The sequence below is a fragment of the Buteo buteo genome, chromosome 4 (assembly GCF_964188355.1).
Source record: "Buteo buteo chromosome 4, bButBut1.hap1.1, whole genome shotgun sequence".
Taxonomy (NCBI): Eukaryota; Metazoa; Chordata; class Aves; order Accipitriformes; family Accipitridae; genus Buteo; species Buteo buteo.
The window spans coordinates 16,955,397-16,969,225 of NC_134174.1; the positions used below are offsets into that span (position 1 = coordinate 16,955,397).

A 13,829-nucleotide genomic window follows, 5' to 3' on the forward strand; every position below is an offset into this window, starting at 1 on the left:
GAAATACTCGGAACAGAATATATCACTTGACTGCAATTTCTGAGGCCATGCATGTATCAGGAGAAAACCTGAAGCACTGCACAGCAGTAAACTTCAGAAGAAACATGGCAGAGCGGTGTGTTCCTGGTGTTTCCTACTGACAAGGGTCTACTTTTAAAACTATTCTATCAGTCAGCCCGTATTAACTGGCAGCAGCTGGGACTGACATCCAGGAATCTCGCTCTTCCTTACGTCATTTCAGGAACAGGTATATATCCCTTTTGGTGCCGTTAAGTTACTAGGACAATCGTATGGAGCAACGGTGCGGAGGAAACAAAAGGAGTCTGTGCGCACCCTGCACCTCAGCCGTGCCAGGAGCCACCCCGAGGCCCTGCAGCGCGGCAGGGCCCTGAAGCCGAGTCCGTCGTAAGCCCAGACGCTCCCGAAGCCTTTCCCGTCTGGTGCTGCCACCACCGCGGCTGCTGAGGTCTGCCAGGCAAACCCAGCTCCGCAGCAACAAGCAGCGGGGATGAAACAGCAAGGCTGGAACCTGCACTTGAGGAGCGGAAAGCGCCCCAGGAGCGGCCTGGCCTGTGAGGCCGAGCGGAGCAGGAGGCGCCAGGGCACCAGAGGGGGCCGTCGGCAGCCATCGGCCCGCCCCGCGGCCGCCTGCAGCAGCCTTCTGGCAGCCTCCGATGGCCCTGCGTGCCGCGATGCTCCAGAGGCCCGTCTCTAGTTCTACCAGACGACGGCCGTGTAATCCGTTCGACACCGGCCACGGCAAGCGGGTGAGGCCCAGCGGCGGGGAGCGGCCCCTCAGCCACACCGGCGGCCCTCGGGGAGCGCCGGCCAACTACCAGCCCCAGAATGCCCGGGGAGGGAGGGAGGGTCGGTATCGTTCGAACCTGCCAATGAGGGCGCGCCGGGCGCGTCACGTGACGGCGGTGCGATTTCAAACGTCCGGGCGGCACCGCTGCGCCGCTTCGCGCTCGGCGGCCCCGCGGAGGTGAGAGGAGCGGCGGCGGCTGCCGGCCCTCGGCCGCTTCACCGGCCTCGCGGTGTGCTGTCCGGAGGACTTCCCCCGAGGCCCGGCTGTAGAGGGGCCGTTGCAGTGGAGGTGGGGCGGTGGGAAGTCGGCGGGCGGCTCCGCGTCCCTCGCGGGGCCTGTGAGCGGCTCCGCGCGCGCCGGGCAGCTTCTCCTCCCCCGGGGGTGGGTGTGTGGGGTCCCCTCGGCTCCGGTGGGCTCTGCTGAGCTGCCCCGTGAGGGAGCAGCCCTGGTAGGTCCGTGCTCGGCGCTAATCCCCTCGGCCTGGCCGCACGGCCTGAGGTACTCCTCCTGGGGTCTCCTGGTAACCTCGGCAACGCCTGAGCGGGTTGTGTCAAGGTAGGGACGAGTCAACCTCTGCTCACAGGAAAGTCGTATTTGATGGGTTTCTCTCCACCAGTGCAAGTCGCCGTCTCAAGCGCAGTGCCGCGGAGCAGAGATGTGCTGCGTCTCGGTTATGCCAGTTTCGAATTAGTGCTGTAAAATGTTGGGGTTTTTTTAGCCTCTGGGGTGGCAGTGTTCTTGCTGCAGCTGTCTAGCCGTGCTGCCCATTGCAGCTGTATTCATAAAAGGAGTTTAGTTGCCGAACACAGGGTTTGCGTTAAGGAATCTCAGAAATCCTAGGCATCGCTGCTGTATTTGAAGGCTTTTTACAGAGGTTGCAACACTTCGCATATACATAGTCTCAGATAATTTAATGGCGTTTCAAGAGGATGGCGAGAGGTGTGACATCCCATAAACCACGTTTGTGTGGCTGTTCCTAAACATAGCATATAAGAGCCTTCAAAGGCAATGTTTGCCTCCGTGCTAATTTGGTAGTATCGTAAAATTCTGTGACCTTTTTGTTGTTTTTTTAAATGTACTGCATCAGTAATTCTGTATTTTCCAGACACTGTGGAAGAAGGAAAAGAAATGGCGGCACACTGCTCAAGTCATGTGATTGAAGAAAAGCTGAGTATTTGCACGAGCAATGGTAGGTGGAGAACATGTTAGGATATTCTCTACCTGGTGTATGCCTTATTTAAAGTTAAGACAGTTCAGATCAGTAGAACTCCTGTATCTGTTTTATATCTTGTTTTGTGTACTCATTTACTTGGATGGGCTGCTGTTGCCAGTCTCAGACTTATAACCCTCCTCAAGAGGTTGTGGAACACTGGTGCTAGAGCATGTGTAGTAGTGACATGATGTCATCAGCCTCTCTTCTATATATCTAATCTGACCTCTCCCTTTTCCTTATCTGTCTGCTGTGGATTAAATTAATATTTAGTGTATATATTAGCTAACAGGAAAACTAATCTTTCTCACTGGCTCCTGTTACTGTCCTGTGGTGGTCTGAACTGGGAAAGAACTGACTGATAGGACAACTGCGTTGTCATATACCTGTAGATTATATAATCTTACTTTTCTTGATTGGACGCTGCCAATACCCTTTCCGACAGCCAGATTCCCACATTCTTATTATGGATGCTTAGAAATTAGTGTTGACATCTTTCATAATATTTGGGCATCTATCACAATTATGATCATATTCACAGCTGTACCTTCAATTTCTTTGACCTAAAACATGTTTTTGTTATTTTAATTACTTAAAATTGGTAGCTAAAACTTTCTTTGCCATCTGACATCAGCTTCACCAAATTGTCAAAGCATAATGCAATCATTTTTACTGCAAATCCCCACTGTGACAAAATTCTTGTTGTTATGGTTTCAGACTTTCCTCTTCTGACTGATGAAAAGTTTGACTTTGACCTTTCACTCTCTCCAGCAAGGTAAGTGAAGGGTCTACAGGTAAATATACCTTTAAAATGAACACACGTATGGTGCTGGGCTGACTTAACTTTTCTTTGTAGTGGAAATGAAGATGAAGTTTTTGTTGGACCTTTGGGACACAAAGAAAAATGTATTGCTGCCAATGTTGAAGCAAAAACAAGTGCTGAAAAAAAGAGTGCACCTGCTTGTGATGATGAACTCACGTGGAGCCCACTTACAGGAGAGAAATTTGTGGAAATTTTCAAAGAAGCTCATTTGTTAGCACTGCAGATAGAGACTGGAAGCAAGAATGAACAGACTAAAATAAGCCAATCAGAAGAACGGGAAGACAAGATTATAGAAAAATTTGTGGAGGATTCAAAGTCAAAATTGAAAATACTGAGAAGCCAAAATATAGCGAAAAGTCCCAGGGCTGTTAAACGGGAGACATACTGTGTGCGAGATAGCCCAGCATGTCAGCTGCCACCTTGTTTTCCAAAGGAATTGGATAAACTTTTGTCAGATGACAAAACACATGCTCTTCATACTCCTCCAAACAGAAGCCCTGTTAAAATTTGTGTATCTCCTACAGAAATTGCCAGTTCACCTCTGACACAAGAACAGGAAACTAAGGGAAGAAATATGAAGGCAACTGGCAAACTGCCAATGGCAAAAGCTTCATCTACTCTTGGAAGAAGCAATTTGTTGACTATTGAAAAGGTAAAGACAGCTTCTGGGCAACAATGTTTTCTTTAGACATGGCCTTTGTGTCTTTTAGGAATGTTTAAACTGTCCACAAGCTTTTATTTTTAAAAGTGAACTTTAATCTTACGGTGTTTCTTTACCTTATAAGATCCTTAGGCAGGAAACATTATATATAAAAAAGAAAAGTCGGGGCAGATACTGTGGTATAGTAGCCAACTAGTTTTATCTATTATGACAATGTAGAGCATCTGCAGGCGAATTTCTTTTCCATTGTATTCTGGTTTTGTGAATACCATCATTCCTGGCTTCTGTTTAAACACTGTTTTGTTGCTGGTAAAATTGCTGCACTGTTCTTAGTGACTTAATGAGCAAAAATGGCTTTGTTTACTGTTAACTCTTGTCAATGGAGGTGAGGGGGGAAAAAACCCCACAATTATCTTGATAGGACAGGAATACCTTTTCGTCCTAGTTCTGTCCACAACTTGTCTCAACCATCAAAAGCAGTGATTAATGGTATTACATTTAAGATGTAGCTATGTGACCAACTGAAAATGTATTCTAGGATAGCAAGGAAACAGTTGTGTTAGAAAACCTTGTGTGCACAAATCCCAGTCTCTAGATAGAATATCTTCTGGATTTTATTGCTCTACATCTTATGGCTTGGGTTCCAGTATGTACTAGACTTTACTGAAAATGTGATATTGGCTCCTTGGGAACCATCACCTATAGAAGATAGGGGACCCTTTGATTCCTTTGTGGTAAAAGTCTCTTTTTGATTTTAGGTGCTATAAGAAAAGGCACAGTCTTAATGCTTTACCTAGCCAAATTGTACCCCACTGTCTAAATAGACAGTTTGGATGATGCAGTCTACTACTGTAATGTCTCACCTTTTGGAAAACTAGAGTAAAGCAGCAGAAGAATATGAATTAAATGGAGATCTTGTAAGGAACAACTGTTACCGTATGTAGGTGAACATGATTATATGAAATTTGTGCTGATGAATTGTTGTGCAGAACTGTTCTCAGGTTGATGTCCAATATCTGGGTTCAAGACTGTTCTAATACTTGGCAAATACACTCACAAGACTAACTTTAAACTATATTAGTCCAAAGACTAAGGACTTGACTGGGTTCAAAGGCTTCTTCATTGACTGTTGTCTTGGTTTCTTAACAAAATCCATTTGAGTAAAAAGCTTTATAGTGGTTTCTAGAAACACTAGTAGCTTTTAAAATGTTGCATTGAAATTTGCAGCCCAAACCAGGAAAACATACTAGTATTTCTGCAAAAAGAGACTTGAACAGCATGGGATCATCTGAAGATCTAATTTCTGATAAATCTAGTGCTGCTTCAGATGTTTTTGAGTCTTCGTTCAGTGATAGTTCCTCAGCGCAAGACAAAAAAGCCTTTCCTGCACCAAGTAAGGTAATGGCAAGCATTCTTAATATGAAGATAATTTGTGATGTTCTGATAAAAAGAAAAAACTGATATAGCTTACTTTCTAATTTAGAGCTATGTTGTTGTATATAATGGTTTTAAGGAGAAGTAGTCTCTGTTCTATAATTGCCATTCTTGAATGTGTGTTCTATGTCTATAACACAATGAACATACTTAAGAGCAACTATAAATGTGTTGGATTAACAAGTATTACCTTTGTTTTTAAAGCATTAGCTGCAGGTAAGCAATCAGTAATTTTCTGTAAGAAAGTTTTTGATGTGTGTAGTTAACTATACCATATTAAAAGGTTGCCATAACTTGTATGAAGGTAGAATACCTATAGCTGTCAGGAGTTTTGAAGCTTTAGACACCTACTTCCATGCTGCATGCAACTTCACTGAATCACAGAATGGTTAATGTTGGAAGGGACCTCTGGATGTCATCTGGTCCAAACCCCTGCTCAAACAGGGCCACCTAGAGTCAGTTGCCCAGGACCATGTCCAGACAGCTTTTGAGCATCTTCAAGGATGGAGACTCGACAACCTCCCTGGGAAACCTGTGCCAGTGCTTGGCATGTTCAACTTGTCTACCAGCACTCCCAAGGGCCTTTTCTGCAAAGCCGTTTTCCAGCTGGTTGGTGCCCAGCATATACTGGTGCCAGGGGTTACTCCTTTTATTCTTTAATCCCTTTAAGTCCATATTCGAGTTTGTGGCAGGAATAATAATAACAGTCCACCTCCTAGATCTGATGTTCCAGTTCTGTATAACAACCCAGATATAATGGAACTGTTTCTAAGAAAGTTCACTTTTTAAACTGTAATCTGAGGAAGGAGGTTCTCTAAAATTCACAAATTAAAAGCTATAATACCAAGAAAAAGCATGGCAAAATAATGTTTTAATAGTTTTTTTGCTTTTGAATAAACTATGTTCTCTGATTCAGCCTAGCTTAAAGATGATGACACATCTGAAACTTCCCGGTGTTGCCAGTGGTCTCACAAGAAAGACTACTTCCTCATCATCAGTGTCTAGCATGAACTCAAGTCTGAATTCAAGTTTATCCATTTCTCCTATAGGAAAAAATGGTAATCACTCTTAATACAGATTTGTGCCACAAATCAATTTTGAAATAGCTAAGCATGTCTTGGACTGTGGGTTTGGGTATGTTTCAATAGTGTCCAGTACATACAAGCAGTAAGAAACATTTTGAATGGAGAATAAAATTTTGTAGGCTAGTCCAATAAATCCCTGTGGACTAAGGATAAATCTTAGACTTCTATCATTTGTAAAAACTAAATTCATGTAAGCCTGATGCCTACATGTGAGGGTCTGACACAGCCAGAAAGTAAGCAATCCCTCAGGAAACCTGTTCTCTTTGTACATGATCTTCTCTATTACAGCCAAGTACGTGAGCTTCTGAATGCTGTAAGCTTGTCTAACTTGAATTAAAAAAAAAAAAAGGAACAAAACAAAAAACCCACCAAAACAACTGAAATATGGAAGGAAGGTAGAAGGCCTAGTTCTGAGTTTCTGTAAGCCTAATAAAAGGATGAGCTTTACTCAAGCATATTGGAAACATACTCTAGGGAGGTAACTGAATACAACCAAGAGGCTTATACTATGAGGACATCAATTTCACCCTTTCAGACCCAGGACACAGTAAGCTTCAAAGGATCAGGAAAATAGTCTCCTAAAAATACTGTCAGATGTAAGCACCACAGTTCTTGTAGATCTATTGAGATACCGAGTTACTGCAAATTTTTATTTTGTACTTTGCTTCTGGATGGATAATAATATATCAGTAAAAGTTAAAGCTTAATAAGAATTATTTTATATGATAGAAGTGCCTAGTCAAGATTCATCCTATTAATGAAAGTAACCTACAGACTAAAAGTAAGAACCATACAGAAAACTGAGAAAAGCACTTGTGGGGTAGTTCAGCCTGTGGTGTTAATCAGTGTAACTTGAACTACTACCTTCTTCAATACTTGCTTAAGGGAACAGAGCCAACTATGCTGGGAGAAAATGCTGAAAATGCAACTTGAATCTGCAAGCTGTTTTGGCATTCCTTGAAGAATATTCTTTGACTTGATTGCAGTAATTCAGGAATTTGGTGAGGACACTTTCTAAAACAGGCAAAATTGCTGGAGGATTCAGGGAGTAAGTTTTCAGTAGTTGTATGTGTTCTTAAACTTGAGTAGTTTGAACATAAATTTAAATGCTGTAAACTGCCTTTTTTCTTTCCTGTGTGAGCGTAATTATTTTTCTTTGTCAAAAACTTAGCAATAAGCAAGGATTCAGAAGTATAACTTAACTTTCTATTGCAGGAAAATCAAGCATGTCTTCAAAAGCTAGTGTGAGTGGCTCTAACCTTTCAGCTAGTACAAATAGGCTGGCCCTTGTCAGACCTACCAGAGTGTCGTCTCTGCAGGCTGCCAATACAGAAAAATCCAGGAAGCAAGCAAGATCGGCTAGTACTCCCAAAATATCTAGTGCTGTAAGCTTGGCTCATTCTTCAGCTTCTGCAACATCATCTGAGGCTGTAGGCAGTGGAATTCAGAGGCTGAGCTCTGTTCCCAGTCTGCAGAAGCTATGTCAGCAGAAAAAAGATGGAAGTGCAACAAAAGGAAGCCTGTGTCCAAAGCCCAAGGCTAGAGTTTTGTCTGTTCCTACAAGTCAAACTAAGGTTCCAGTGAAGGTGGGAGGTAAGCACATACTTTGCATGACCTGTCTTCTAGCTTGGCTGTTAAAAGCAAATGTTACCTTGAATGCCTGTTATTTGTTTCATTAAACTTCTCTCCACCTCTTGGAATGAATTAGTATTTTAACTGGAAGTTATCTGTTATATTAAAAAAAAAAAAATCTGGATAGCAATTAACAAAATTTTTCTCTTTAGATACGCCATCAAACAAATCAGCACCAAAAGCAACACCATCTCTTGGATTAACATTTTGTGGCACACTTGGAAGGTAGGGCTTAACTGAAAATCGAATGTACTGGGGTGTACTTAGAATGCAACATGGCTGGGTGTTGGAACAATCGTTAGAAGTTCTAACTTCATTGTGTAGTCCCTTGAGACCCTCCAGGTTGGCTGTGTTAATGCCTATTGGAACTGATTTAAAACCCAAAACCCAAACCCCAAAACTAAACCAAACAACACCCTGCACACCCCCTTCAGAATAGAATTTTCTTTGCAATGCTAAATAGACTGGAGTCATTCATAACAGCATCCTTATGAGGTAAAGCCCTTACTATGCTGTGATTGTTGACTTTATCACGATTACTGTTCCCTTACTGACCAAAAGGAAACTGACTTGTATTGTTTGGTAGAACAGTTTGAATAAAACTGTTTCTAGAAGCTTTTGGCTAATGCATGTTCCTTTTTTAGTGCCATGGCAATCAGCACTCCTGTGAAAGCCTCAGAAGATGGGATCTTTCAGAATTCTTGTTTTCCTGAGAGGTCTGTCTCCATGACTCCTGCCAGTCTGAAACGGTCTGGCTTACCTACACCTATTCGTCGTATCTCAGGATTTCCAGCAGTGACTCCTAAAACTGCACCAAGAATGGCATTTTCTCCACATGCTGCATCTATTCGCCAAAGTTCCAGCTTTTCTACCAAAAAGACTCTTACAGCTGGGTAAGACAGAAACCTCCAGATATGAAATAAGTATTGCAGGCAAACTGCCTCTAAATGAATTTTAATGATGACTTTCAGGTTTCAAGGACCTCTGCTAAATGTTAGAATAAAGCATTTGAGCATAGGTCCTGTATAGGCCTAAAAAAGATTTATATCTTGTGACTAGTAAAATAATATAAGCCTTACTGAGATGAGTCAATATCTAACATTAGAGAATTATAATCTCTAGTAGGAAGTTATTTGTATGTCTTGAGCTAGCAGACAACTCAAGACTTACATCTGATGTTCTGACTGAAAACAGATTTGGTGTTGGCGTTATTTTGCTGTTGCCTTCTGATGAAGGGAAGTAGCTGGTTAAAATACATACTAGTCTTAACTTTGTTTCATACTGTTGCCAATGCTTCTGTAAAATTACACTTTCTTAAAATATCAGTCAAAAAGCTAAGGATTTAGTTGACTGAACTTCAGTTTCTGAGCAGGTTTACCTATTTTTAATTTGAAATAATTGCTTGCAGAATGGGTGAATCCTACACTGTTGTTAATTCTGTTTGTTTTCTGTGAAAATGTTGCCTTCATATTATCAGCCCAACATCTTCTATCAAGTGCCATATATATTAATGTATGTATGCAGGCTTGCTTCATGATTGGTGGAGATGAACACTATCAAAGCAGGAATGATTCATGGCTACAAAACTCTTCCTATATGTCATGTTACTTAGGGTAAATGTCCAAAATAGCCTTTTCTCTCAAGGAAACAATTGCTCTCCCTAGAATGACTTTATACTAATCAGATTATGATCCCTGGTCCTCCAGCTGGTGTGAGTACTTCCTCTCAGCAGGGACTGAAGTGGATTGCCTAATGATATGCAATATCAGTACTTGTTAGCTAGTTGTTTCTTCAAAGTCTAAAAAAAAATACCACTTATGAAGTTTAGGCTGCTCGTATATGTCAATTTAAGATTTAATTCTTCATCCTGAAGTCATTAGCTCTTTTTTTTTTTGCATGGGTAGGCTATAAATTTATTGCAGCATGAAATATCTTGTATTTTGCAGGTAACTAGCATACTTTTGGATGAAAATATGGGAAGTCTTTTGGTCATTAAAACTTGGGGTAAAAAAAGGAAAAATGAGGTTAGGAGATTGGCTTGTCTGTCTTTAGTAGTTCATGCTGATTAAAGAACTCAATTATTGCCAATGCTCTTTTCTGTAGTTCTAAACAGACAGAAGAGAGTAGGACAAAGATATCTTCTTCAGAAGATGATACATCTCCTCCACCTGTGCTACCTCTTGCACTTAACTTCTCACCAGAAAAAACTGCTCCAGAAGAGGTAGAAAATGAAGTAACAGAGGCTGAAGTACAAAATCAGCTGGCTGAAGACAAACAAACTGAGGTAAGAAATGACAATACATTTTTCTACAGAATGACTAAGTAAACTGCTTGAAAATAAATTATTTTGAGATGAGGGATAAGTAGGAAAACCACTTCAGTACCCAGGAAGATAAAATGGATTAACTCTAAGCATGTGCACCCTCTAGTGTCTGTTTTTAGCACTGAACTTCAGTGTTTCCACTAACTTCGTTCCCATCAAAGCTGAACTGTCAAATACTTGCAGATTTCATACTAAATTTCCACTTCTGGATAAGTGGTGTGAAATCCTTGTGGATTTGATTAGAAAAGTAGTGTCACAGGGCAGTTCCTATTGCAGCCATAAAGCCCTCTTGGAAGAAAAAAAATAAAAGGCACTGCTGTAGCTAAATTCAGTCACCTAACAGCGGTGCAAATCTGCATATGAGTAAGGGTTAAACCCCAAAGCCCATGTAGCAGTAAACTTAGTGTTATGTACTTAGTCCAGCGAACGCTTTTCCCCTCTCCCAAGAATCTACTGGCTTCATGTTGAAAGCTGACACTCCACAGGCATTAAGGAGAAAGGACTGAGGTAGTTCTGAAATATTAACCTGTCAAAGCGGCTATTGATTTACAAATATTCAGGTTTTACAAATATTCAGGTGTAGAATAATCTGTAGATTAATTGCTTGGTGTTATTGCATCAGTATTTTTCTTGTTAGCTTACTTGATGCGAAGTATCTTTAGAGAATTGCTTAGCACATGTATAGATTAGTTAAACTGGACAAAAGCATAACTGCAGTTTAGAGTTCTACAGAATAGTTTCTATGGCTAAATAACATTGCATAATAATTGTAGTTAAGTCATTTAAATATTAAGAGTTATGTTTTAAATTTGACTTAACTCTGCTTTTAAGTGAAAAATTGTTTTATGCCCCAAGGAGCTCTTTTGCTTTGTCTCGCTGCATTTTCACTATTTGTGATGCTAGCTGTTGGCAGAGCAAGAGCTGGGGTTTTTAGACTGTGCAAACAATCCCATATGAAAAATACACAACCTGTAAATTAAGCCTGTCCTGTGATTATTACAGCTGTATAAGCTAATTTGACTACCTAAATGTTTATGAAGGAAGCATGGAGAACAGGGGAAAACCTGAACTATCTTTTTTTTTTTTAAGGCCTTACTGGTAGATATTGGAGTAGACAAATGTCTCCCACACGTTTTGGAATGTGAAAGTAGACCTCTGATTGACCTTTCCAATACTCCAGAAGTGAATAAGGTTACTCCTCTAAAGCCTGTGTTCTCAGGGCAGGTAAAGGTAAGTTATATTCAAGTCTTCTGGTGCAAGTACGCTACCAGAAAAATGTCAACTGGCTGCATATACTTGTCAGTAGAGCAGGTCCACAATACTGTAAGAATTTAATATTAGCTCAATTTGTTCAATATGATACTGCATACTAAGGTGCTTTTAAGTAAAGAGAACATAATGTTCAAAATCAACCAATTGCTCTAGACTAGAGCTCAGTGAGCAATCTGCAAATAGGAAGAGTATGGAGAAAGAACTTAAAGCAGTTAAAGAATGAACTGTTCTGAAGCACGAAGTGAATGCTGTCTTAAGTAGGCATGCTGACTCTTGTTTTCCTTTTGCAAATTTTCAGTTCTTGGCAGCAGCAGCTTATTTTCAGAAAAAAAGCAAGGCTGTCTCTCCTGTCTAACTCCTCTCCTAATCCCCTCCTTAGTTGAAAGATGTGTGTTGGAATCTATTCTAGATTTGACAAGCATAGTGGCTCAAAGATAGATGCCTTTAGATATTGTCAGATAAATGGTGGTAGCTATGAGGATGTAGCCTTTGATGTTAGGTGTAGTTGGGATCAATTTAATATCAGGTCCTTCAAAGTATCTCAAAAGAGGATCACAGAATTTTGACTTCTGGGGCATGTTCAGAGGAGTTCAGAAGTGCTCTGCGTGGATGACAGTGTCACTTGAATATGCATAGTAGTAAAACATAAAAGCATTTTAGGCTTTTAAGGTGAGTATGGGCAATAACCACCTCATAAGAAGCCTGTGCTTGTCTAAGAATGACCTAGATGTTTAGAAACCTGAACCTAAAAGCTTGACTGTGGTGCTTTTGTATGTCTTCTGGATACTAATAGGAATCCTAAACAAAAAAAAGTACTTGAAGACTATGTTAATAGAGATTATCACTGCTAGCAGTTATATACAACAGCTGACTACAATAGCTAAATTTTATTGTTTTTCTTTCAGCTAATTGATTTGAGTTCGCCTCTTATTACTCTGAGTCCTGATGTAAACAAAGAAAACCTGGATTCCCCTCTACTCAAATTCTGAACTTGAGTTGAAATGAAGAATTCTTGGCATCTGTGATCTTTAAAGTGTTTAGATGTTACTCTTGTACAATTGGTGGGTTTTTTTTGAAGATGGCTATAGATTATCTGATGAACCACACTAACACAATACAATTCTAACAGTATTGATATAGTCAAACCAAGTCTGATTAATGGTTCTGTTCATGGATGTGCTGCAATGTTTGTATTTAAATTGTGTTGCTCTAAGGCAAAAGGGGCTATTCTCTGTATTGGAAGCTTGTCTCTTTTTATTTCTTCCAATTGTTCTTTGATTCCTTATCCCTTATGTGCAACAAAGATTTAATTTAAAATAAATGAGTTGTTTACCAAACTGTTGTACAAAATAGTCTAACCAAAGCCTGTAATGAAAGGTTACTCTTTAGTGTTTTACTAACAAATGTTAAGATGTAGGTAAAGCTAGTGGGCTTCAGGGTGGTTTTTCATATAAAAATGTAGCAAGTTTGGAAATAAACATCGTACTGTTGAATGCTAGTGGAATACATCTGAAGACTCTTCTGAGTCAGAGGAGAGGAAACAACCATGCTACCTGCTCCTGCCAAATATGAACCATAAAAATGTGGAATTTGCATACTTTCTTTGCTTGTGCTTTTCACAGAAGGAAAGCAGGAACAAGGGCTTCTTCAGCCAAAGCATTTACTAAAACTTTGAGCCAGTGCTGTACAGTTAAAAGCAGGTCCTCAACTAGACTTTGAACAGGGGGAGAAATGAGTTTGGTTGCATATTTCTAAGTTGAAACAGAGGGAGATTTAAAAAAAATTATGAGCTTTTTTCCTTATGAGTGATGTATTTGTGATTTCTTTTAAAAAAAGAGGTAAATAGGTTTATGCCCTATAGTTCAAGGACTTGCAGGTGAGCCAAGCATTCTATGCCCCTTGAGAACTACATTTTGTGAATGTATGCCTTTGCAGGCAGCAGATCTAAATCCTGGTTTTGAGCATAACCATGACAACTTACCAACATGTGGGAGTCATCTGTCAGTTGAAACACCCAACTGTGTGGTCCTAAATCAGGCACCTGGCCAGCTTCTGGGATTCACCACCTGTATTGACTAGCCTGACTATTCATTGAAGTTCAAATGCCAGTTGACAGCTCGATGTGTCTTCAACTAAGAGCCGAATTCCAGCCTTCAAGGTACAAGTCAGTTGCTCAAATACCCAGAGGTGCTTGGAGCAGGGTTAGTGCAGGATGGCTGCTGGGGGCACAGTGCTCGGGGAGGCGGCACTGCTCTGTAGTAGCAGCTGGAGCCAGGTGGAGTAACCTTTGGTTCATCAAGTGATAATGAATGTGAAGCGATTAAATGGAGACTGTAACGTTTTCTTCTGGGGCTTCCTTTGTCCAATTCGGGGGGCCGAGTCCTGTTGCTCGTGGGCAGTCGGAGGGCTCTTGCTTAGGGTACGTGTTTGAGGGTTCTGCTTGCCCTGACGGGGGGAGGCTTGTGGGCCAGAAAGCTCTTCTGCTTTTCTCCACCCTTCTGGCTGGTTTAACAACGCATTAACAGTGTGGCCCGGGGCCTGAACCCAGCTTCCCTGCGGGGAGAGGTGCGGCCGGCTGCAC

At 41.2% G+C, this 13,829-nt stretch overlaps 1 protein-coding gene across 3 annotated transcripts; it reads left to right on the plus strand.

Moving 5' to 3' along the window:
- The first annotated feature begins 374 nt into the window (after positions 1 to 374).
- Positions 375 to 13,012, plus strand: GTSE1 (G2 and S-phase expressed 1). Of its 3 annotated transcripts, none has more exons than XM_075024899.1 (12): positions 375 to 985; positions 1,914 to 1,997; positions 2,736 to 2,793; positions 2,875 to 3,493; positions 4,730 to 4,900; positions 5,853 to 5,994; positions 7,237 to 7,614; positions 7,806 to 7,878; positions 8,298 to 8,546; positions 9,757 to 9,937; positions 11,066 to 11,206; positions 12,154 to 13,012. In XM_075024899.1, the coding sequence occupies exons 2-12, from the start codon at positions 1,937 to 1,939 to the stop codon at positions 12,235 to 12,237; spliced, it is 2,157 nt and encodes a 718-aa protein (XP_074881000.1). In that variant the 5' UTR covers positions 375 to 985; positions 1,914 to 1,936; the 3' UTR covers positions 12,238 to 13,012. The 3 variants fall into 3 exon arrangements, with proteins under 3 accessions (XP_074881000.1, XP_074880999.1, XP_074881001.1); XM_075024898.1 differs by having other exon boundaries at positions 974 to 1,096; XM_075024900.1 differs by having other exon boundaries at positions 975 to 1,363.
- Positions 13,013 to 13,829: the final 817 nt, after the last annotated feature.